Below are 26,759 nucleotides of genomic sequence, written 5' to 3' on the forward strand. Positions count from 1 at the left end.
CAGCAGTCGGAAAGAGAGGGAGAAGCAGACTCCTCACTGAGCTGGGAGCCGAATATGGGGCTCGATCCCAGGACTCTGGGATCATGACCTGAGCCAAAAGCAGACGCTTAACTGACTGAGCCACCCAGGCACCCTGGTCTGGGTGGTTTCTATTGGCTTATCCAAAACTTAAATTTTATTTATTTATTTATTTTTAAAGATTCTATTTATTTACTCGACAGAGCGTGCTCAAGGGAAACAGCAGGCAGAGGGAGAGGGAGAAGCAGGTGACATGGGACTCTATCCCAAGACCCTGAGATCATGACCTGAGCTAAAGGCAGATGCTTAACTGACTGAGCCACCTAGGCACCCATCCCAAACTTACATTTTAAAAGTAAGGTTTTTCCAGTGCTCCCAGTTTTGAAGTTTTTATACATGATCTCTTTACACTCTTGTGTATTTATTATCTGTAATATTTTAATTCTTCCATTTTCACAGTTGCTCTTGTGTTAAAAATGCTTATATTCAATGAAATCATGGTTTCAGATAACTTATGGGCAAATTTAAAAATTTATCAGAAAAGTTTTCATTACCTAAATATATTTTTCTTGGGGCGCCTGTGTGGCTCAGTTGGTTGAGCGGCTGCCTTCAGCTCAGGTCATGATCCCAGGGTCCTGGGATCAAGCTCCGCATTGGGCTCTCTGCTCAGCGGAGAGCCTGCTTCTCCCTCTCCCTCTGCCTGCCGCTCTGGTTACTTGTGCTCTCTCTCTCTGTCAATTAAATAAATAAAATCTAAATATTTTTTTCTTTAAATTGTATTCAGAACACTAAAATCACAGAACTATTTCCTTGGTAATTTTGGGGAGAGATTCACCTAATTTTCTCACTTTTTTTTTTTTTAGGTACTTTTAACTAATCAGATGACAACGAAGATTGATAGAAATCAGGCCTTGCTTGTTCCTGCATTGGGTGGGTAATCAGAGAAGCATTTTTATTAAGTTTTTTATTTATTTAAGTAATCTCTACAACCAACGTGGGGCTTGAACTCACGACCCCAAAATTAAGAATCACATGCTCTTTCGACTGAGCCACCCAGGTGCCCCAGATAAGCATTTTTAACTTAACATATTTTTTCTATTTCTTTCATGTGATGCTTGTTCAGTACTGGAAGTTCCATGAAAGCAGAGATTGTTTCTGATTTTTTGGTGATAAGTCTTATTTTTTTTGAAGATTTTTTTAAATTTATTTGACAGAGAGAGACACAGCGAGAGAGGGAACACAAGCAGGGAGAGTAGATGAGGGAGAAGCCAGCTTCCCACCTAGTAGGGAGCCCAATGCGGGACTCAATCCCAGGACCCTAGAATCATGACCTGAGCCAAAGGCAGACGCTTAAAGACTGAGCCACGCAGGCGCCCCTTCACTGATAATTCTTGGCATGGAACTCAGTGCCCTTAGATACCCACTCATCCTTTCAGTTATTTAACAACCATTTATTAAGCATCTATTATTTGGCAACTATTGTGTCAGGCACCGAGCATATAAATATTCATAAGATGACTCTTGCCTTCAGAAAGTCTTAAGCAGGAGGAAGGGTGAATCCATTTAAATACAGATCACATTACAGTAAACAGACTTATGACTTACTTTTTAAAAAAAGATTTTATTTATTTATTTGACAGACAGAGATCACAAGCAGGCAGAGAGAGAGGGGGGGAAGCAGGCTCCCCACTGAGCAGAGAGCCCGATGTGGGGCTCATCCCAGGACCCTGAGATCATGACCTGAGCCGAAGACAGAGGCTTAACTCACTGAGCTACCCAGGCACTCCGTTATGGTTCTTTCTAACCTCAAGGACACAGTGCTTTAAGATTTTTCTTTTACTAAATTCTTCAAGAATATTCTGTCAAAGTTTTTGCTTTTCTTCTGGTAGCCAGCAATATGTTAGTAGGTCTTATGATACAGAAGATTGACAAAATGTTGACTCAAACTATGAAGTTTTCTGAAAGCAAGTAAAGGATAATGATCTTCAGTATTTCCACAGCTAGGTAAAAATCTGTTAATCTCAGGATGTTACCCATGTGTACAAGGGGTTTTGAAAGTATAAGTATATTCTTGTGTTAAATTAGGTAAAGTAAAACTCTTTTGGTCAGAGGCATTCTGAGAGACTTAGAACCTTGTGAGTAAGGCAATATACAGTTGTTCTGTTTTTGTTCCCACCAGGGGAAAGTTGGGGACATGCTGCTACAATACGGCTAATCTTTCATTGGGACCAAAAGCAAAGGTCAGTATAGAAACAAGTTAATAATTCTGAATATTGGGTTAATTACACTAAACATTTATATTTTCTTTGATCTAGTGCAGTGGGTGAAATCTACAGTGTCTCATGAATGAAAGCTTTTGTTGCCTTGTCCTCCATCACCTAGAGAAAACATAGAAACATGTTGTTAAACTGCACATTTAGCTAACATAGGAAGTTCTTTGGAATATTTAAATGATGGGGTGCACCTGAAATGAGTAGGTGGCCAAGGAATGCTACCTTCTAAAGCTCTTTGAAATCAAGTACCATTTATTAGCCTTGCAGAAGGAGGTGGGTACTCTGTGTTCCTAGAAGGGATTGAAAGAAGAATAAAATTAGGACAAAGGAAAATTTTTGAGATTAGCTTTAGGACTAATTTATGTGGAAAATAAGATGGCTTTTCATAGTTGCTTAATATATTTCTTGTATGAAATTGTGTCTATTTTTGTTTTCTTTTGTATTTTGCTATCCTACTTTTGTTACCCAGTTACTTACCTGCCTTTCACAAGTATTGTTCTTTAAAATAAAACTATGACAGCATGAAACCTTTGTATTTGTTTTTAAAGCTGCTGAGCAAGTGAACAAACCAGCTTTCATTTTCTTTAAAACAGGCAAATGAAAGCTGTGGAGTCTTTTATTCTACACTTCTAGAAATGTCAGATTTATGCCAGCCCCTCTGCTTTGAGATTAATTTGTATAACTGAAAGCAGTTGGTTTGGAAATACTGTAATGAAAGGAGGAAATTGAGAAAGCATGTGGGCAAAGATGGAAAAAAGGGTTACTTAAATATATATCAGGTCTGGTCAGTGAAATTGTCTTAGTTTTTGCCTACATTTATTTTTGTTCTTCTCCAAACTGGAAAAAAAAAAAAATCGTGCCTGACCAAATTAGGTTTTCCTTACTCTGAGCTCATGGCAGAATTTATTACACTTACATACATCTTTTGAAACCAATTCTTGTGGTTTATGTATCTTTTAAAAATAACATTTCTGGGGTGCCTGGGTGGCTCAGTGGGTTGAGCCGCTGCCTTCGGCTCAGGTCATGATCTCAGAGTCCTGGGATCGAGCCCCGCATCGGGCTCTCTGCTCAATGGGGAGCCTGCTTCCTCCTCTCTCTCTGCCTGCCTCTCTGCCTGCTTGTGATCTCTCTGTCAAATAAATTAAAAAAAATCTTAAAAAAAAATAAATAAAAAAATAAAAATAACATTTCTGTGGGCCACCTAGGTGACTCAGTTGGTTGAGTGTCTGCCTTCAGCTTGGGTCATGGACCTGGGGTCCTGGGATTAACCCCTGCATCGGGCTCTCCCTCTGTCTACTTATCTGCCTGCGTGTGCGCACTCTCTCTCTTTGGCAAATAAATAAATAAAATCTTTTTTAAAAAATAACATTTCCAGAGAGCTCAGGTAACTTTTTTTTTCCATAACACATAGTGCTTTACAATTGACTTCCATCCCCCAGTTCTGTAAATAAGTCATTGTATTCTGGATCACAAAAGGAATTCTTTCCTCAGCAACAAACCCTTTGGCAATAGTTCTCCAGATGAGGATCTTTTGAACATATTGCTTATACTTTCCCAGATTTAGGTTTTCCGTAAAGTGCATCCCACTGTGTAAATGTTTTGTTTTGTTTTGTTTTTTTTAAATATTGTTTCTTTCTTTCTTTCTTTTTTTTTTTTTTTTAAAGATTTTATTTATTTATTTGACAGACAGAGATCACAAGCAGGCAGAGAGGCAGGCAGAGAGAGAGAGAGGAGGAAGCAGGCTCCCTGCGGAGCAGAGAGCCCGATGTGGGGCTCGATCCCAGGACCCTGGGATCATGACCTGAGCCGAAGGCAGAGGCTTTAACCCACTGAGCCACCCAGGTGCCCCTGTATAAATGTTTTTAGGGATTCTCCTTGAACAAGTATATAATAGTAGTCTTCCCCTCTTACTCTACTATTAAATATTCACTAATAGAGATACATCTAAAATACAAAAATATGAGCAAACCAAGATGTTTCATCTTTTAATGCATTCATCAGAAAATGTTTGCCTTCTTTGTCAAATTCTAGAACTTAGCATTGGTTAAGGTACCCATGAGATGAGAAAATTAGGCTCATTTTTTAAGCATTAACCATTTTATGACTTTCAGCTTCTTACTCATCCTTTCCAAGAAATTGGAGAATGGTGTTGAACATTGAATTAGATAGATTTTTTTTTCAAGATTCTATTTATTTTTTTTGAGAAAAGATAGAGCACAAGTGGGGTGGAGAGGGAGAGGCAAGCTCCCTGTGAACATGGAGCCTGATGTGGGGCTCCATCCCAGGACCCCAGGATCATGACCTGAGCTGAAGGCAGACATGTAATCAACACCCAAATGCCCTGAATTAGATGGATTTAGGGGATCTCTGTTCCCATAAGTTTTTTCTATATCCCAAACTATCATTTTAGGACTGCTTACTTATAATAGGTATTTCACTGGGCAGTTTATATATAATATTTCATATAATCCCTTCAGTAACTCTTTGAAGGATCTATACTTATGTGAGAAGACCAAGTCTGCCCAGAAAGATAAAGTGTAATTAATAGCTAACATTTATTGAAATTCTATTAACTGTCCTTTATTGTGTTAAGCATTGTGTGTGTGTGTGTATGTATTTCATTTTATTTTCCAAATAACTGTGAAATAAGTAGTAATATCCACATTTTATAGCTGACTCTATAATAGTCTGTTTCTTTTACTATGATTGCTTTTTCTACAATGTAATTACAGTATTGTGTTGATTGCCAGCAAATCTGGAAGTATAGCTCTTATCTTCCTTTTTAGGTAAAATCCTTTTCTCCAAACTATTTCTCCCCGCCGCCACCCAAGCTGGGGATATATGATAAGTAATGTGCATACTTCATTATAATCAAAATAAGTTGACCTCATTTAATAGAATTAAATAGTTTATTCTTCATTGTTTGAAACCAGTTATCTTAAAAAAAAAAAAAAAAAAGAAACCAGTTATCTTTAAGTCGTTAGAGTTGCATGAAATCTTGTATGTGTTCTAAAATTTAGTTTATCTTGAAAGGACAAAAATAGAAATTCACACTGGGGAAAAATAGTTATAAAAATGAAACTTTCAGTTTGAGCAGAAAACTAAAAACCTTGATTAACCAAATTAATATTGAGAATTGAACCTTAGTGTCCTATATTATACTCCAGTCCCCATCTTTCACCAAAACACCCGACTTTTACCCTTTGACTAACAATGAAATGACATTCCAGCAGTTATTCAAATAAGTACTTTTGTCTGTGGCCTGTATATTGTGCAGGTTTTCCTCCAGTTTGCATATTCATGATAATATGAGGCTGAGATTGTTCAGAATTATATCACTCTTTGCCAAGAAGATCTGGTGGTAGAGTGGAGTAATATATCAACACCCCCACACAGTGTTTCATATGTGTGCTCAGCTTTAGAGCACAAATTGTGCTTCTGTCTTATTTCTTCCTGACCCAAACTGTGTAGTTCAGCCATATGTTAAGCTTCATCTCAGCTGGGGCCATGAGCCAAGTGATTCTTTGGTTTAGTTTGTTGTTTAAAAGATTTCTTGAGATGCAGATATGACATATAAAATTATTTTATTTTTACTTAGGAATTTGAGGAAATTTTTCAACCTGAATATTTAATGCCCACTTGACTTCAGGATTTTTAATAAACATGTAAAAGCTTAAAAGCTTATTTACTTTTTTTTTTTTCCAAGATTTTATTTATTTGACAGACAGAGAATAACCACAAGTAGGGGGAGCAGCAGGCAGAGGGAGAGGGAGAAGCAGGCTCCCCAATGAGTTAGGAGCCCAGTGTGGGACTCGATCCCAGGACCCTGGGATCATGAGCCAAGCTAAAGGCAGACGCCTAACGACTGAGCCACCCAGGTGCCCCAAAAGCTTATTTATTTTTTAATAATTTTCTCAGAAAATTCAGATGTATTGGGTATCTTTTGGGATATATGGTGATATTACAAGTGATTTAGATACTAATTTTTCAGGTTAGCTAATTTTTGTTTTATTGAATCAAAGAGAGTGATGTTTTGTAATAAGGCAGGCTAAAATGAGCTATTCCTCTATTTTTCTGTTATATATATATTTTTTTAACTTTTATTTATTTAAAAAAATATTTTTTAAGTAATCTCTGCTTGAAGTGGAGCTCCAACTTACAACTTGGAGATCAAGAGTCACATGTTCTATCAACTGAGCCAGCCAAGCGCCCATTTTTTCTGTTGTATTTTGTATTAAAGATAGAATTATCAACACTAAAGCATTGTAAAAATTTATAATCTCCATCCCTAACACAACTATTCTTATATTACATATTACACAGCAGTTACTTCATTTTTGCCTACAATTGCAATTACAGAGTATATGACATTTTGGGATTCTGTTGTTTTTGTCCAAAAGTATAAACCTAAAACATTAAACTAATGGACTGTGATCTCTGATTACTTCTCTCCCTTTTTTTTTTTAAGAGTTTATTTATTTATTTGACAGACAGATATTACAAGTAGGCAGAGAGGCAGACCGGGGGCGGGGGGAAGCAGGCTCCCCTCTGAGCAGAGAGCCCAATGTAGGGCTCTATCCCAGGACCCTGGGATCATGACCTGAGCCAAAGGCAGAGGCTTTAATCCACTGAGCCACCCAGGCACCCCTTCTCTTTTTTTATTTTGAAGATTTATTTATTCATTTGAGAGAGAGAAAGTGAATGTGCACCAGGAGGGAAGGGCAGAGGGAGGAGGAGAGGGAGAGAGTCTCAAGCAGGCTCAGCGCTCAGTGGGGCTTGATCCCAGGACCCTGAGATCATGACCTAAGCCAAAATCAAGAGTCAGATACTTAACAAATGGCACCACCCAGGCACTGCTGATTGCTTCTCTTTTGAGTTGTGTCTGAGCAGAGGGGCAATTTCAAACTTTGAAGAGTAACATATCATGAACCAATGTGTCCTTCTGAATTGTCTTTGAAAACAAATCAGAAACTGCTCTGCCTCTGTTGTGGAACAGTCTTCTAGGCTCCCTCTGCAAATGGGCTCTGTGGCCTAGTATCCTGATCCCTGCACCCATGATCATGTGCTGAGGCCCATGAGGGGTTACTAACAAGGTTTCCACCAGCCCACAAGCGACTGCATGGCAGCCATCTCCTCCAGCAGCTCACTTGTGGCCACCTATTACCAGTGTGTCCTGGGTTCCACTTCTGGTAACAGTTCCTGTGAAAGTGCAGCCATCCCTCGCCACCCTGGTCTTGCCAAGGCTGACTCGGGTTATTGGTGGGCAAGGTTCTTTTTTTGGGAAGTCCACTCTCCCATTCATGGCTATAGTGTTAAAGAGTCTCCAGAAGGCTCAGAATCTCCTCAGACCTCCAGTAGCGTGATCACCTGTGACTCGGCTCTGGAAGCCTTGAGGAAGCAGCATGGTGGCCAGCCTGGAAAAGCCAACACTGGGCCCCAATCCTGAGTAGCCATACCAGCCACCAGGCTCATTGAGAAGGTGCTAGGCTCATCAGAGCTCTTCTCCTTCCCTCCCATAAACTAGGCAGTCTACAGCAAGCAGAAGCAGTGGGTTCTTTTATATCAAAACAGCAAAACACCAAAAGGGAAATTGAGAGAACCCTGCTGTTTACTGTCCAAGCCACACTCAAGCCTTCCTGACACCCTGTAACCATGTGCCTTGAACCAAGTAGAAAACAAACTCCAAGCAGCCAGTAAAAATAAATCAACATTACATTGTATGTAAGAAGGTGATTCTTTTAACTCTCTCAGAGTTTATGGTTTTTCTCTAAGTTAGAATCTGCATTTTGTGCAGTTATAGCATTGTTTTTTGTGGTAGGGAGAGGGACATGGTTTTGTTTTTTTTTTTTTAATTCAATTAGCCATCATATAGTACATCATTAGTTTCAGATGTAGTGTTCAACAATCCATCAGTTGCATATAACACCCAGTGCTCCTTGAGTATGTCAGTTTTTAAAATTGGTAAATTGTGGGGTGCCTGACTGGCTTAGTCAGTAGATCATGCAACTCTTGATCTTGGGGCTGTGAGTTCAAGCCCCAGGTTGGGTATAGAGCCTACTTTAAAACACTTTTTAAAAATTAAATTATAGTAAATTATACATATGATAAAATGTTATGTTTTGTTGTTTAAGTGTACAGTTTAGTGACATGAAGTACATTCACATTATTGTGCAGTCATCACCTCCATCCATCTCCTGAACTTTTTCATCTTCCCCAACTGAAACTGCTTCCATTAAACACTAACTGCTATTCTTCCCTCCCCCAGTCTATGGCAACCACCATTCTACCTTCTGTCTATGAATTTGAGTACTCTAGGCACCTCATATAAGTGGAGTGATGCAATATTTATCCTGTTGTGCCTGGCCTTTTTTCACTTAGCCAAGTTTTCAATGTTCACTGTACATGGTGACAAGAACTTTCCTTTCCAAGTCTAAATAAGATCCCGTTATATGTAAAAACTTATCCATCTGTCAGACACTTAGGTTGCTTCTGTCTTTTGGCTATTGTGAATAAGTTATATCAGTTTTAAAGTAATTTTGAAAAGCACTTAAAAAGCTTTTGCTTAGGTGACACCTGAGTGGCTCAGTCAGTTAAGCGCCCAACTCGTGGTTTCAGCTCAGGTCATGATCTCAGGGTTGTGGAATTGAGCCCCACGTCTGGCTCTGTGCTCAGTTCAGAGGTTGCTTGAGATTCTCTCCTTCTGCTTCTCCCCCTGCTCTCTCTCCTTCTCTCTCTCTCTCAGATAAGATATACAAATAATAATCTTTTTAAAGAAAGTTTTTTGCGGGACAGCTGGGTGGCTCAGTTTGTTAAGCGGCTGTCTTCAGCTCAGGTCATGATCCCAGCATCCTGGGATTGAGTCCCGCATCAGGCTCCTTGCTCCTCGGGGAGCCTGCTTCTCCCTCCACCACTCTGTCTGCCTGTGCTCACTTTCTCTCTCTCTGACAAATAAATAAAATCTTTAAAAAAGAAAAAAAAAGTTTTTTGCATAGGCCACCTGGCTGGCTTAGTCTGTAGAGTATAAGCCTCTTGATCTTGGGGTCATGAGTTTGAGCCCCACGTTGGACATAGAGATTACTTAATTTGAAAAATTTTTTTAAAATAACTTAATAAAATGTTCTGCTTATATTTGTTGCTTTTATAATATTTGAGCAAGCTTAATAAGAGCTTAGAATTTTATATCTAACTACTTTCAGCTTTCAATTTTATATTACTTTGTAGAGAACACAATAAGATTCTACCTAAACAGACCTTGTTCTGTCATGATGATGATTCTCTGGATATAATCAATTTGAAAGAATCTGTCTTCCTTGCCTATTTGTATTAGTATGATATGACTGTGTACTCCTCATTTATATCCCAAGAAATTGTCTAATACTTCTGTCGTGACAAGTAACACAGTTACTGCATAAAGTTGGAAAAACAAAAAAAAACCAATCTTTATTTATAGTAACAACTTAACTTTTTGATTGTAGTCTAGTAATTTTTCTATATATGTTGATTTACGTACTCATAATTGTGGGCTCACACAGCGTAACTTTTACTTAATATATTATTAACATTTTTTTATATTGTTAAATATTTTTTCCCACATCTTCTGCAGCATCAGTAGTATTTTGTCATGTAGAAATTTATTTGAATTACTCATTGGACATTTAGGTTGCTTTAAAATTCCACTTATATAAACAACTCTTGTTATTATATGTAATAATTATTATATGCATACATATAGCTATTGATTAAAGGAATCTTTTTGATATTTCTTTGCTTTCTATGTCCTTAGGGAAGAAAACAATGGAATTGTAGTGAAAAACTTTAAATGTAAATTATTATATCAGTCATCTGAACTAAGATCATGTGTTTGTGTATATTTATTCTTTTTCTCTAAGCAGGTTGGCAACATTGTACAAATCACCAAGCCAGAAGGAATCTACAGTACTGTTTCAAATCACAGTCAGTATTATTTGATTAGAGTGGGGTTTTGGTGTTGGTGGGCAGTAATTATCTGAAGAGAGCATTTACAAATTGCTTCTGTTAACTTCTGTAGGCAGCAAGCATATTTGAGGACAGCTTTCGATGCTTAGAACATTATCCTCAAAATAGTATATATACAGAATATTCCAGTGACAATTGGACTGAAATTTATTCTTAAGAACAGAGGAAATACTTATTTGTAGGCTAATGTGTTCCATGCCATATGTAATGTCAGGATATTAAAAATTTTTAAAGTGAAAGTTGTTAAAGATTTTCCAAGAAAAAAATACTAACATTACCCATTTTTGTCTGTAGTTATTATAGATCTGTCATAGCCACCAAATATATCCTGCTTTAAAATGTTAATTTTCCTATAATTTAAAATCATAGAACACACTTTTTTGGCTGAAATATGCATATTTATCAGTAGTATTGAGCCAGATATATTCTTGGCATCTCGTTTTTTAAGGACAAAAACAGAAATAGAAAGAAATTCTGAAACTGAATTATCAACTCAGTCTTTGTACTGCTTAGGTGCATTTAAAGTATCCTAATTGTAAAACTAAATTTTGCGTATTTAATTGTGAAAATAAATTTGTAAAGCACCTAAGTAATTAGTACATGTTACTTCCTTTTACTCTTTAATAGAGTCACTATAAAGTTTGTTAAGATTTTCTTTTGGAGTATATTTTTATAATGCACTGTTACTTCTGTGTGTGTATGTATAAACAATATATAAATAAATAAATACAGATATAAAATACTCTAGATGTAAAATACTCTAGTACAGCTTTGGCTTGGACACCAATTCAAGAGGTTTAACCTCTGCATTTGCAGTGCTTCATAACTTCTGTCTCAAGAATAAAGTAGCTCTTTTATCAATAACTTCAAAATATTTTGAAAACCAATTGTTATTTTAGATGTTCTTAAACCATACTTGCATATTTTTTCATCTTCCAGCCTCAGGGATTTAGAGATGCTGTTGTTGCTACTGCATCTTCTTTGCAAACAGAAGGTTCACTGAATTTCCGGAAACGGTCACGAGAATCAGAAGAAGAACAGGAATCCAAAGACTAGTCTTAAAGTATACATATGTGTTGATGCTGTGAGATGTAATATATACAAGTAGTAGACTCTTTATTTTAAAATATAAACACACACTATGGCATATATGAATCAAGAGCATATGAAGTGAATGTGAAAAACACTAAATGAGTATGATTCTCTGAATTTTTCTAAAGCAGTTCTACAATTATATTTTGCCCTGTTTTCATTTTTAGTAACAGCAGAGATGATACAGGTATTGTATTTTTGCAAGTGTGGAGAGCTGATCTCATGTAGCCAATCTGAATTTAACCATTCAGATTTTTTCCTGTTTTCTTTGCTAGTTGCCTAGAAAATCCTAGGAAGAAAAGGTTTTTTTTTTTTTTTTTTCACATTCCTATTGGGTTTTTCCCTTTAAATGTAGATTTTTTTTTTTTTTAAGATTTTATTTATTTGACAGAGAGTGAGCGAGGGAACACAAGCAGGGGGTAGTGGGAGAGGGAGAAGCAGGCTTCCCGTGGAGCAGGAAGTTCTGGGCTCGATCCCAGGACCCTGGGATCTTGACCTGAGCCAAAGGCAGACACTTAACAACTGAGCCACCCAACCGCCCCTAAATGTAGTTTTGATAATTCTTAAAAATGACCTGGTTTTGGGGCGCCTGGGTGGCTCAGTGGGTTAAGCCGCTGCCTTCGGCTCAGGTCATGATCTCAGGGTCCTGGGATCGAGTCCCACATCGGGCTCTCTGCTCGGCAGGGAGCCTGCTTCCCTCTCCCTCTCCCTCTCCCTCTCTCTCTCTCTCTCTGCCTGCCTCTCTGCCTACTTGTGATCTCTCTCTGTCAAATAAATAAATAAAATCTTAAAAAAAAAAAATGACCTGGTTTTCAGCTATCTCTTACTTGACATCATGGCCACCCTCAGACCTTTGGTGAACCCCAGTACCATTAAAAAGAGAATCATGAAGTTCATCCAGCACCAGGCAGACCGATATATCAAAATTAAGCACAATGCGGAAACCCAGAGTCATTGACAATAGGGTGCACAGAAGATTCGAGGGCTAGATCTAGATGCCCAAAACTGGTTACAGAAGCAACAAGAAAACAAAGCACATGCTGCCCAGTGGTTTCTCAAGTTCCTGGTCCACAGTGTCAAGGAGCTTGAAGTGCTACTGATGTGTAGCAAATCTTATTGTGCGGAGATTGCTCACAGTATATCCTCCAAGAACCACAAAGCCACTGGAAAGAGCAATCGTGCTGGCCATCAGAGTTACCAGTCTCGATGCCAGGCTGCGCAGCCAAGAAAAAGAATAGACAATTTATGTGTATGTCGTATTTGTGTTAATAAAACCATAAAACTACAAAAAAAGAAAAAGGCTTGTTTTTAGTATTATAAAGAAAAGCCAGCACCATGAGTCAGCATATTATTGTATTCAGTTTTAATGGTAGGATACAAATTTTAGATGACCAGTCAGATTTTAGTGATCCCAATCCTAATTTAGTGACCCTAATCCCCAAATCCTAAACCATTTGTTTATTTTTTATGTTACTTTATGTTAAGGGAAGGACTTGGAGCTGTTACCCTATCTAGAAATTGTCTAGAATGTTCATCTTCCAGAATACTCAAGTCGATAAACTCACAATTATTTATTTCTACATTTTGGAAACATGGTGTGATCCATTCTAGAATTCTAGATGTATTGACATTTTCCTTTGAATAATCTTAACACTTGGAATAAATTAAAAATTTGGATTCTTGAGTAGTTTTAAAATCATCTAAAAATATTTTGGCACCTGATTCTTCTTAGTACTTCTCCATTCATTCACAAAATTTATTGTGGTTTTCAGTGGAGGAAAATTATTTAAATAATTCAAAATTATATACTGTGACAACCATATTCTCCAGATTTTAGTGATACTTGGTATTTCCTGTCCCAGACTGACCATTAAATTAATAAAATTTTAAAAATATAATTATTCTGTAATTGATGATATATAGAATAACCGTATTTTTCCAGGATTTTTTTGAGAATGAAATTAGACACTGCTAACAGTTACACCAGGACAGTGGACATAAATCAGGACCATCCCAGGCAAATCAGGTATTTGGTCATCTAATTATATAAGACTAATTTCAAATGACTACTTTAGTGAAGAATGACTGGTTGTAATTATTTTTGAGGTCTTTGAGGCATATATTTTTATTATCAATGCAGGCATTATTAAAAAAATTACCCATCATTTTATATTCTCTCTGCTCAGATCATAAAATCATGAGAGTGAGGGGGTTATAAGTGATAAATATCAGTGTTACTAGGCTTCAGAACTATAGAAATCTCATAAAGCATCATAACACTACTTTAAAGAACTATAGGACCCAGAATATAGACAAAGCCAAGTGTATTTCTTTTTGTTTGCAACTCTTTTTAGGTAAACTATATAAAATAGCCTTTCAGGGCATCTGGTGGTTCAGTTGGTTAAGCATCTGCCTTCGGCTCAGGTCATGATCCCCGGGTCTCGGGATCAATCAGCCTGTGTCCAGCACTCCACTCAGAGGGGAATCTACCTCTCCCTCTTGCCTCTCCCCTTCCCTCCTACCCTCTCTCAAATACATAAAATCTTTAAAATAGCCTTTCAAAGTTGTTGCTATTGCTAAGAAGATAATTATTTTCCTAGTTATACACTTAAATCTTAATCTGCTTGGGCTGCAATAACAAAATACCATAAATTTAAGCAACAACATTTTCTCACAGTGTTAGAGACTGGAAGTCCCAGATCATTGTGCCAGCATGGTGTGGTTCCAATGAAGCTTGTAGATGGCCACCTACTTATTCCGTGCTCACAAGGCCTTTCCTTGGTGAATGTGCATGGAGAGAGAGCTTTCTCTCTTCATCTTCTTAAAAAGCCACCAGTCCTATCAGATTAGGACTTCACCTTTATGACCTCATTTAACATTAATTACCTTCTAAAAGCCCTATCTCCATATATAGTCACACTGAAATTTAGAGCTTCAACATGAATTTTGGGAAGAGAATTCAGTCTGTAGAAATTCAGGAAATTTAGGGGCACCTGGGTAGCTCAGTCAGTTAGGTGTCTGCATTCAGCTTGGGTCATGATCTCAGGGTCCTGGGATCAAGCCCCATGTCAGGCTCCCTGCTCAGTGGGGAATCTGCTGCTCCCTCTGCTTCTCTCCCTTCTCATGCTCTCTCTCAGATAAATAAAAATCTTTAAAAAAAAATTGTTACTTGCTTTTTATTATTATTTTTTTAATTTTTAAAGATTTAACCTATTTACTAGATAGAGATCACAAGTAGGCAGCGGCAGGCTGAGAAGGGGGGAAGCAGGCTGAGAAGGGGCTCAGTCCCAGGACCCCAGGATCATGACCTGCGCCGAAGGCAGAGGCCCAACCCACTGAGCCACTCAGGTGCCCTGTTACTTGCTTTTTAAAGAGCCTAATATATATCCTCTTGTGCTCCTCATAATTTTTCTATGATCGTTTTTAATAATGGTTGTGCATAATTTTAAACTTTTTGGAGTTTGTTATTACTATATTTTTTAGTGTTATAAACAGTGCTTTTAATAAGCATACAAGTTCCTTTTTAAAAGAAATTGAAATGGAAATTGTATTAATTTTCCATTGTTTTGGTAAAAAAATTACCACAGATTTAGTAGCTTAAAAGGACACACATTTATTATCTTACGGTTCTGGAGTCTGAAATCAGTTTCACAGGGCTAAAATCAAGGCATCAGCAAGCCTGCATTCCTTCTGTAGGGTGTAGGGATAATCCATTTTCTTGCCTTTTCTAGCTTCTAGAAGCTGCTTGCATTCTTTGGCTCATAGCCCATCTTCAAAGACACAGTGTAGCATCTTCCAGTCTCTCTCTTTCCAGTCTGATTCAATTGCTTTTTTCCAAATCTGTCTCCTGCCTTCCTTTTATAAGGACACTTGTGACTACACTTAGGGCTCAGTCAGATAATCCAGGATAATAACCCTATCTCAAGGCTGTTACTCACATCTGCAGATCCCTTTTGGCATGTAAATTAGCATTCACAAACTCCAGGATTAGGTTGTAAATGTTCGGGGGGACCCATTATTCAGCCCCTCAATTCATGTGGTAACATAATTCAAGACCTAATGATCTTTTTGTGACAAATATACACATTAAAGTTTGCAAAGCACTGGGACAGACTTGTTGACATTTTTAACTGTATTCATAGATGGTCATTCCCATTTATGAAAGTGAAAGGGAAAAAAAAGGATACGAAGAGAAATGATAGTTCCTTAGCTTTTTGAAAGTTTTATTTTTCAAGGACTGTTACTTTTTTTTTTTAAGATTTTATTTATTTATTTGACAGAGATCACAAGTAGGCAGAAAGACCAGCAGAGAGAGAGGGGGAAGCAGGCTCCCTGCTGAGCAGAAAGCCCAATGTGGGGGCTTGATGGCTTGATCCCAGAACCCTGGGATCATGACCAGAGCCAAAGGCAGAGGCTTCAACCCACTGAGCCACCCAGTTGCCCCTGTTCTTTCTTAATTATAAAATATATGTAAGTATAAATTGTAAGTATAAATTTTCCCCCCAGTCTCTTCTGTTTCACCTCGTGATGTGATCTCATGCTACAAGTAAATCAATTAAAATCTCACCTCCTGGCTAATCAGTGATTGTATGCACCTTTCATTTTGTGGTTAAGCAATGTGGTAAATCCAAAAGATGTATATTGGCTTTTACTGCTTTTCATGCCACTGCTCTGATCACCCTTTCTGGTAATTCCTTTATACACATAGATATATTTGCACACACAAAAAAACATTTATTTCCACAATATTTGTTATGTTAATTCCATGTTTTGCCATGTCCTGGCCATAGTTAGTACAGCACAGGCCATTAATATTCTACTTTAAATATTACTCATTCTGGGAAGAATAAACAAATACTAGCAATTCAGAATTGCTCTGCTCTGAGAAGCATTTTCCACATTAATGCACTTGGAAAATAAGTTTGATTTCAAAAAAGTTAATAAAGATATAAAATATAATAAGGTATAGGGGCGCCTGGGTGGCTCAGTGGGTTAAGCCGCTGCCTACGGCTCAGGTCATGATCTCAGGGTCCTGGGATCGAGTCCCGCATCGGGTTCTCTGCTCGGCAGAGATCCTGCTTCCCTCTCTCTCTCTCTGCCTGCCTCTCCATCTACTTGTGATCTCTCTCTGTCAAATAAATAAATAAAATCTTTAAAAAAAAAAATAATAATAAGGTATAGATTAAAAGCTCGGGGCACCTGGGTGGCTCAGTGGGTCAAGCCTCTGCCTTCACCTCAGGTCATGATCTCAGGGTCCTGGAATCAAGCCCCGCATTGGGCTCTCTGCTCAGTGGGGAAGCTGCTTCCCCCTCTCTCTCTGCCTGCCTCTCTGCCTACTTGTGATTTCTCTCTGTCAAATAAATGAATAAAATCTTTAAAAAAAAAAGAAAGAATAGTTTGGACAACCTAATTCAGGATTTTTGTTTTATTTTCAGGATAGAAGCTTAACATTTCAATCCAGTGATTGCTAGAGGGAACCTTAGAGATAATCCCAAAAGTATCTTTAATGCATAAATCTATAATTTTTCAAACAGGCGAATAGTTTTTTTAAACTAATTCCTTACTGGTTTTACTAACAATTTATCCTTTTTTTTTTTTTTTAAGATTTTATTTGTTTATTAGAGCAAGAGAACACAAGCAGGGGAGTGGCAGAGGGAGAGGGAGAAGCAGGCTCTCCACTAAGAAGGCACACGCTTAACTGGCTGAGCCACACAGGTGCCCCGCAATTTATCCTTTTTTGAAGACTTTTTTCCCCCAGGGTATTATAACTTTAATTTGAATTTGGGGGGATATGTAACATAAAGCATTCATATAGTGCCTTGTGATTTTCAAACACTTTTATATTATTTAATTTCATCCTTGTAGCAACTCTGTAAGGCAGATGGGATAGGCTGGCATGTCTGTTTTCATTCCTTCTATCCATCCATTCATCAAAAGTATAAGATACACACATTTAACAACTACTTGTTGAATGAATATTTCAAATAAGACTTAGAATAAATTGTTTTTCCAATGGTCTGATAAGAATACCACTTGTCATGCATAGGTTGATGTTCCTGAGCACTTTTTATTACTGTGAAATACAATTTAATAATGGTATTGAAATTTTTGCTTGATTCTTTATTACTATTATTTTTTTAAGTAAACTCTATGCCCAATGTAAGGCTTGAACTCATGACCCTGAGATTGAATCATGTGCTCTACCAACTGAGCAAGCCAGGTGCCCTAAAGTATTTTTTTACTTTTAAAAATTGTGATAAAATAGATACAAAATTTGTTATTTTAACCATTCTTAAATATATAATTCAGTGTTGTATAGTTATCACCACCTTTTATTAAAAGGTTTTATTTACTTGACAGCACAAATTGGGAGTGGCAGTTGGAGGGAGAGGGAGAAGAGAAGCAGGCTGCCCACTGAGCAGGGAGCCTGATGTGTGGGGTTCAATCTCAGGACCCCGGGATCATACCTGACCTGAAGGCAGATGCTTAACCAACTGAGCCACCCCTATCACCACTATTTCGAAAACTTTTCATCACCCAAACAGAAACTCTGCATCCTTGAAGCAATAATTTTCCATTCTTTGTACTGCCTCCCGCCCAACAAACTCCTGGTAATCTCTAATCTGTTTCTACGAATGCACCTATTGTGTGTATTTTATGTAAGTGGAATCATGCAACATTTTTCCTTTTGTGCCTGGTTTAATTCACTTAACTTGTTTTTCAAGGTTCATCCATGGTGTAGCATGTATAAGAACTTCATTTTTATGGCTGAACAATATTCCATTACAAGTATATACTACATTTTGTTTATTCATTCATCTCTTGATGAACATTTGTCTTTTTTTTAAGATTGATTTATTTGAGAGAGAGAGAGAGAGAGAGCGCATGCACATGAGGGGAGAGCCAGAGGGAGAGGGAGAGGAGACTCCACTGAGCTTGGAGCATACAGGTTTTGATCCTACGACCCAGAGTTCATGACCTGAGCCCAGTCAAGAGTTGGATGCTCAACTGACTGAGCCATCCAGGTGCCCCTCATTTGGGTTGTTTCTAATAGTGTCTGGCTTACAAATTTATGCGAGTAACACTTTTTGTTTCCTGAAACTTTTTTTTTTTTTTAAAGATTTTATTTATTTATTTGACAGACAGAGATCACAAGTAGGCAGAGAGGCAGGCAGAGAGAGAGAGAGAAGATGAAGCAGGCTCCCTGCGGAGCAGACAGCCCGATGTGGGGCTTGATCCCAGGACCCTGGGATCATGACCTGGGCCGAAGGCAGAGGCTTTAACCCACTGAGCCACCGAGGCGCCCCTGTTTCCTGAAACTTTTTTTGACTTTTATTGTTCATGAAATTTAGGACAGTAGATTTGTCATTGGAATATTTTCTAAATGTTCCTACTAGCTTAAATTTTAACCCTAATAAATTTATTTGCGTTTCTTAGATTAGCTATTTTTATTTTCTAATTACTGTATTTTTTTGTTGATAATGTTCCTACTAAAATGTTTACATCTAGTTATCAGATTATAATGTGGCAGAAAAAACTAAGACTAGAGTCAGAAGACCTGCATTGTAATTTCAGCTAAGACATTAATAAGCCATGTCAATTTTGGCACCTTTATTTTATCTTGCCTTTCTCTTATTTATAAAACAGTATGGGACTAAATGATTGCTAAATTCATTATTGGAAATTTTGTGGTTTCTACTTTTGTAAAGGCATTTTTTTTTTAAGATTTAATTTATTTATTTGTCAGAGAGAAAGAAACAGAGCACAAACAGGGGGAGCGGCAGGCAGAGGGAGAAGCAGGCTCTCCGCTAAGCAAGGAGCCCGATGCAGGACTCAATCCCAGGACCCTGGGATCATGACCTGAGCTGAAGGTAGATGCTTAATTGATCGAGCCACCCAGGCATTCCTGTAAAGGCATTATTAAATATTCAGTTTAAGTGAGCAATACTAAAAAATAGGGAAAAGAGTGACATTTACACATTTTTCATTTTCAAAATCAGTAATACTAGGGATTTTATTCCAATACATTACATTTCAGTTTTGAGACATAATGTTGAAATGTTCTATTGCTTTAAAAAAAAACATTGAGTTGCAGAAGAGAGGCTGGCTGTTCATAATATGTATTTTTAGTTAACGTCAGTGCCTAAATTTACTGTTTCTGTTAAAAATTTACAGAACATTTTGCTCCCTCAGAACTGATTTTGGCATAAAACATGTTGACGAGATTGCCTGTATTTCAACCACATTATAATCCTTTGTCTGTTTTCAGATTTAGTTCATCATTGACATTGGCCTTTCTGTGCTTCAGCTATCCATTTGACTCTCACTATCCATTTGGCTCTCCTTATGTGTAGTAAGATGTGAGATTTTAAATATACCATTACTCTGATAATGATTTTATGTGTAGCCAGTTTTATGAGAATATAAAAAGTTGGGTTCTCAGAAATACCTAAGAACTCATGGAAATAAGTCCTACCTATTTCAAAATTAATTAATTAATTAATTAATTTATTTATTAAAGATTTTATTTATTTGACAGAGAGAGAGATCACAAGCAGAGAGAGAGGAGGAAGCAGGCTCCCCGCCTAGCAGAGAGCCCGATGTGGCACTCAATCTCAGGACCCTGAGATCATGACCCGAGCTAAAGGCAGAGGCTTAACCCACTGAGCCACCCAGGCAGCCCCCTATTTCAAAATTTAAAAATTAGTGCAGATTAAAGACAAAAGCAAAGCAGCAAAGAGAATCTGTATTAAGAAGTCATATAAGCAAAAGCAGAGAGAAAGGCATAATTGGTTACATAACTTTTGGTCTAATGATAAGTTTTTTCTTTGAGAGAAAAAATGTTTTTTATTTGTTTTTCAATTAATTTTTAGAAAGTATTATTTGCACAAGATTTTAAATTCAGTGAAAAGTAATCCTTCTTTCCTCCCCTGTCCCTTAGTCACTCAGTTCATTTTTAGGAGGCAACCATGATTACTAGTTTTTTGTATGACCTTCCACAGCTATTCCATGTATCTAAAATACATTTTTTTCTTTATCACTCAAATTTATACCTTATTGTATTTATCAGTATACATAGAATTTTCTCAATTAAAAATAGATGTGTGATATTCCCTTGTACAAATATACTATTGTTTAATCATTCTTTTATTGATGGATATTTAGGTTGATCAGATTTTTTTATGAAGAGATAATGAATTGGTGAGACTGCATTTAAAATTTTTATAAATGTTACCCAGATTATCCTTCACAGAGACTATTAATTTATATCCCTACCAATGATGTTTGAGAGTAATTGTTTTTCCACATCCTGACAACACAATATTTTCTCTTTTTTTGTCAGTTTGATAGATTTATAGAAATGACATCTCATACTGTGATACTACATTTTCTTATCTTTTTGTGTTGTTTTGTAATTTTGTTGTTCCGGTAAGTGAGGTTGGACATCTTTTCTTTTACTTTCAAGTTACTTTTTTTTTCTTTTTTTAACTAAGCTCTACACATAACATGGGGTTTGAATTCAAGATCCTGAGATCAAAAGTTGCATGCTCTACCAGCCAAGCCAGCCAGGTACACCCATTTACCCTAATTCTTTTTCTATGAAGTGGCTGTTCATATTTTTTTGTCCATTTTTCTATTGAGTGGTTGGTCTTGTTAATTTGTAACAATTCTTAACATCTTAAGGAAGGCATTAGGCCTGTATTCACTGTATTTATCCCAGTTTTTCTAACTTTCTGCCTTATAAAAGTATGATTTTTATATAGCCAATCTTTCACCATTATTTTGATTGAGTGTTGTCTTCTATTTAGAACTTCCCACTCCATGATTATTAAATGCTCCCATTTTTACTTATAGAATTTTCAAAAAGTTTTATTTTATTTTTAAATCTTTCCATTTGGAATTTATGTATATGTTAGCTGTGGCCTTGGGTCTTGAATTTGACAGAGGATCTCTGGTTAAGGGGAATTAAGTGATATCTTAGAAGGCAGTTTTATGAAAAATGCAAGTTTATTCTAATGTCATCCAAACTCTAAAGGCAAATTCTGTGGAGGACAATTATTAGAATATACTAGCAGTTTGCTTAATGCATTTTTCTTTGTGAATTGTAAGGTTTCTTTATTTGTATTTATTTAGGTACATATGTATGTATGTACAATCACTCTATACCCAGTGTGAGGCTCCAACTCAAATCTGAAATAGAGAATCACATGAACTACTACAGAGCCAGCTATATGCCCCTTAATTCATTTATTCATTCATTCATTTATTAAAAGATTATATATTTATTTGAGAGAGAAAGAATGGGGAGGGAGGGAGAAAGAGAGAAACAGACTCCTTGTTGTGCACAGAGTCTGATGTGGGGCTTGATCTCATGACACTGAGACCATGACCCAAGCCCAAAGCAGGAGTCAGATGCTTGGGGCACCTGGGTGGCTCAGTGAGTTAAACGACTGCCTTTGGCTCAGGTCATGATCCCAGAGTCCTGGGATCAAGCCCCGCATTGGGCTCCCTGCTCAGCAGAGGGCCTGCTTCTCCCTCTCCCTCTGCCTGCACTCTGCCTCCTTGTGCTCTTTCTCTATCTGTCAAATAAATAAAATCTTAAAAAAAGAGATGCGGGGCACCTGGGTGACTCAGTCGTTAGGCGTCTGCCTTCAGCTCAGGTCATGATCTCAGGGTCCTGGGATTGAGCCCCGCCTTGGGCTCTCTGCTCAGCGAGGAGCCTGCTTCTCCCTCTCCCACTACCCAGGGAACCCTGATTCACTTATTTTTAAAAGTATTTTTTTCATGGCTAAGATGTTGGTTAGATTCGAAAATGGTAGATAAGGAATTATTTCAAATTGATGAAAAGGAGGATACTGATAAGTAATTCAGTCATGTTTTTTCTTCTCAGCTCCACATTGGTATAATCAACCATCAACCTGACATCTTCACTTACATGTGTAATAAGTATTTCAAACTTACTCCCTCAAACACCCCCAGTTTCATTCAAACCAAATATTGAAGATATTGATTTCTTTCATACTTGATCATACTTCATACTTTCAATCTTTGATACTTGATTTCTTTCATATCCTCAATCCCACATCCCATATCAACAAGTCCTGTCACTTATACACAAACTATGTCTTAAATATAGTCGTTTTCCTCACATGGATAACTGCAATAACCTCCCAACTTTCTCCCTACTTTTACTTATCTCCCCTATAATCTATTTCTATGGTAGCAGCCAAAGGGATCTTTTAGAAAGATAATATATACCAGCTTATGTTACTTCCCTACTTAAAACTCTCCAGTGGCTTACTGTTGTACTTGGAATAAAAGCCAAACTCTTCACTGATGCTCTAAATGATCTGACTTTTGCTTTCCTTTCCATGCTCATATGATACCATCCATTCCACTTTGGTTCCTATGCTTCAGTTACATGGAACTTTGTTCTTCAAGCATACACAAGTTCATTCTTGATTTAGAACCTTTATACCAGCTTTTCTGGGTTTCCATGTCGTTTACTCCTTGTCTTTCATGTTTAGTTCAGATTTTACCTCCCTGGAGAGGCCTTTCCTGACCATCCTACACAATGTTGACCTCTCTTCTTTTGCTACTGTCACAATAATCTAATTTTATTCATTGCATTTACCACTATCTGAAGGCATTATTTATTAACCTATTATTGAACTCTCCCACTGGACTATAAGCCCCATGAAAGCAGGGATCTTAATCACTAGGACGGTATCCCTGGCACACAATTGGCTTTCAGATATTTAATGAAAATGGAAGTGCAACATTTATAAACTTGGTTATGCTTTCAAGGCTGCCTTGAGTTGCTTAATTTAGATAAAGAACACTATAGAGGAAGAAGCACTTTATGAATTTACTAAAAACTGGACCTCTCATCATTCCTTTCCTTTTCTAACCTGGCTTTTATATTCACTTGTTCACTACTCTACCGAAGTTATATTCTCCAAAGTTCAATAAAATTGATGGAGTTGCAGGCCTTTTCCCCTTACAGTCCTCATCTTTTAAGCAACATTTGACACTTTGAAACTCTCTTCCCTTGGCATCTCATCCTCTGCCTGAATTGGAGACCCCTTTAATATTCACTCATATGGTGTTTTTTGGTAATAAACATACATGTTCCCTTCTTAATATACGTGCTGCTGAAGTGAGCACATGTCTCCTACTTAATAGTTCCCCATTTTTCTTTTGTACAGTTGTGTTTCCCATTCTTCAATTTATGCAGTCTTAGTGGGACTGTAAATTCTGGTGTCGTGCCCCCTCATTAGTGATGGGTAGGCAGGGAACTCAAGCCAAGTCAGTCATGCTCCTGCCTCTCTACTCCTTGAAACTTGAGTGGAAGACCAAGGACTAGGAAAAAATGATTGAAATGCATATATTTTAGCAGCAATGGCTGGATAAGATAGTTGAAGTGACTATATTTCTCCTACTTTATTAGCTCTCCCGTAAATTTTTTGTTTAAATCAGCCCAAATTGGCTTCTGTTGATTATGAAAGAATACCTTAAAATGTCCACTTTTCCTTCCGACCTTGGAAGAATTAACCTAGTTTACTCATCCGTTACCTACCTCCCCTCGGGTAACCACCAGTTTGTTCTCCACTTCTCTTAATTTTAGAATCTTTCTCAAAGGTCTGCTCTCATAATGACTTCATATCTAGTCAGTTGCCAAATTATTACTTCTATAAGAGATATACTTAGTGTCAGGGAGTTTTACTCCAAGAACTTGGAATTTAGAGAAATAAATTTGCTGTCAGAATTATACTATGAAATCTTGAAGAGTCTTACTAATTGTAGCTAACATTTATTGTATGATTGCCGCATGCCGGGGACTGTGCTAAGTCCTTTACATGTATTATTTTAAAGTAACCCATTTAATAACTTTTAGGGGTAAGTATTTTTATCCTCAGCTAAGTTTTATCTATTAGTATTCTTCAGTTTTAAGTAATGGAAACTTACTGGCAATTTAAACCAAAAAGAACATATTGTAAAGATATTAAAAAAAAAAAAAGCACAGAAATGGTAGGAAGGCAGAAGAAATCAGCTTGGAAATGCATGATCTGGTTAATTTCAGAGTGTCAGACAGCAAGGACCATGAGAATGGTAGGAGTCCACTGAGATGAATGAACTATCACCCTTCTTCTATCTTTATTTCTTGCTCAATATTTAAAGTCTGGGGAGAGAGTATTCTGTTGACCTAACTTAGATCAGTGTCTGACCCCAGAATGGGTAGAATCTGGGAGAACTCACTAGAATTATCTTTGGCATGTGTAAGAGGAGGCCAGAAATCCTATCCAAACTACATAAAACGGAGGAGAGGTAACTCCCTCAAAGAGAATAGATGCTGCTAGGAAACTGGTATTACTGCTGGGTGACCAAAAACAAGGAATATACATTGTAAATTACAACTTGCTCAAATTAGGAAACAGCCTATCAGAAATTCAAAAGAAGTCTAACTGCAGAGCCCATGCTCTTAATTATATTAATGAAGTGGTTCTCAACTTGGGATGATTTTATCTCCCAGGAGACATTTAGCAGTGTATATATACTCTGGTCATCACAACTGTAGGGATAGGTGCCATTAGCATATGGTGGGTAGAAGTAAAAGTGTGCTGCTAAACATCCTAAAATATGCATTACAGCCCTCCAACAAAGATTTATTTGGCCCAAAACCTCAAAAATGCGATTGGAAACTCTAACCTGAGAAAATATGGCATGGGGCCATATTCTTAAAATGTGTCAATCAAGGGGCACCTGGGTGGCTCGGTGGGTTAAGCCTCTGCCTTCGGCTCAGGTCATGATCCCAGGGTCCTGGGATCGAGCCTCGCTTTGGGCTCTCTGCTTGGCAGGGAGCCTGCTTCCCCCTCTCTCTGTACCTGCCTCTCTGCCTACTTGTGATCTCTGTCTATCAAATAAATAAATAAAATCTTTAAAAAAAATGTGTCAATCAAAAGAAGGCTTGGTAAACACTATGTATGGTAGAAAACAGAGGGTCACAATGGAGCAAGCTTCTATGTAACTACTCAAGCTCTGTCCAAAGGTTGAGGGTCCTTCTTAGATCGGTCTTGACACCTGATCCTTACTTTAGAAATGATTGCATCAGACTATCTCAGTCTGATGCTATTAAATATCTGAATCATAGTGAGCTGTTATCTGATTCCATGCACATAAGTGATCAACTGGTTAATAAATTGGATCCTAGTTACTTTAGTTTCAGCCAGATCAGTGTAAATGTCTGGTCTCGATGGAGGTTAATAGTTCTCATTGTAAATCTGTATGTTATTGTGATTTTTATACATCAGTTTCTTTTGAGATTTTTTAGTTAACATCCATCTGTGTAATTAAGGTTGGAACACTCATACTTCTGAACCTCCAAGTTCAAGTTGCTATACTTTGTCATAAATTCATGCAGGTGATTATCACTATGGTAGTCTCTGAATATTCTTTGATACTCTTCTCATCTGGAAGTGGGATGTATTTTGTCCCCTTCTCTTAAATCTGAATGGGCCTATTACTGCTTTGACTAATAGTGTACCACAGAAGTGGTGTTATTGACTTATGACACCATTTATAAAAGGCTATGCCTCTTTTATCATATGTACTGGAATACTTATTCTTGGAATCCTGAGCCACCATGTAAGAAGTCTAACTACTATAAGGCCATCATGTTGGAGATGTTATATGTAAGCATTAAAATTGATAGGCCTAGCTGACCCCCCCAGTTAATAGCCAGCTTCAGCTCTCCGTTTGGCAACACAGTCAAATTAGCATCTTGAGAACAATGTACATGTTAGTAATTTTTCACTCAATGTTTTTCAATATAGATGAAAAAGGTATAATCCAAGTGAGTCCTCCTCTTGAACATCTAATCCATTTGAACCTTCAGATGACTTTATACCCAACCAACTGCTATCGACTGCAACTTCATGAGACCTACAAATGAAAACCACCTAACTGAGGCCAGTCAACTAACAGAGCTGGGAAATACTTTGAAATAGTTTCTGTTTTAGCCATTAGTTTTGAGGTAGTTTGTTATGTGCAGTAGATATCCAGAACAGCCTCTGAGAGCCTCCCTAGGTGGGTTGCCAGCTCTTTCCAACTTGTGTCTTTAGGTGTTATCTTAGAATTTCAGATTTTCGGGGCACCTGGGTGGCTCAGTGGGTTAAAGCCTTTGCCTTCGGCTCGGGTCATGATCCCAGGGTCCTGGGATCAAGCCCCACATCAGGCTCTCTGCTCCGCGGGGAGCCTGCTTCCTCCTCTCTCTCTCTCTCTCTCTGCCTGCCTCTCTGCCTACTTGTGATCTCTGTCTGTCAAATAAATAAATAAATAAAATCTTAAAAAAAAAAAAGAATTTCAGATTTTCCTGTATAG

The 26,759-nt window shown here is 37.5% G+C and overlaps 1 protein-coding gene and 1 pseudogene across 9 annotated transcripts in view; both read left to right on the top strand.

Moving 5' to 3' along the window:
* Window positions 1-26,759, top strand: part of RAD51C (RAD51 paralog C) — a 57,131-nt gene that overhangs the window by 25,761 nt on the left and 4,611 nt on the right. For 2 of the 9 annotated variants that reach the window (XM_047707012.1, XM_047707007.1), the window contains 4 exons: window positions 882-948; window positions 2,198-2,258; window positions 10,181-10,244; window positions 11,226-11,698. In XM_047707012.1, coding sequence (XP_047562968.1) covers window positions 882-948; window positions 2,198-2,258; window positions 10,181-10,244; window positions 11,226-11,342 — 309 coding nt within the window. In that variant the 3' untranslated portion in view covers window positions 11,343-11,698. Of the gene's footprint in view, window positions 1-881; window positions 949-2,197; window positions 2,259-10,180; window positions 10,245-11,225; window positions 11,699-11,961; window positions 12,013-20,868; window positions 21,679-26,759 lie in introns of those variants that run through there. The other 7 variants (XR_007123349.1, XM_047707008.1, XR_007123350.1 and 4 more) reach the window with 7 other exon arrangements.
* LOC125087092 (pancreatic progenitor cell differentiation and proliferation factor-like) lies at window positions 7,082-8,213 on the top strand (annotated as a pseudogene).

This window comes from Lutra lutra, chromosome 16, assembly GCF_902655055.1.
Source record: "Lutra lutra chromosome 16, mLutLut1.2, whole genome shotgun sequence".
NCBI lineage: Eukaryota > Metazoa > Chordata > Mammalia > Carnivora > Mustelidae > Lutra > Lutra lutra.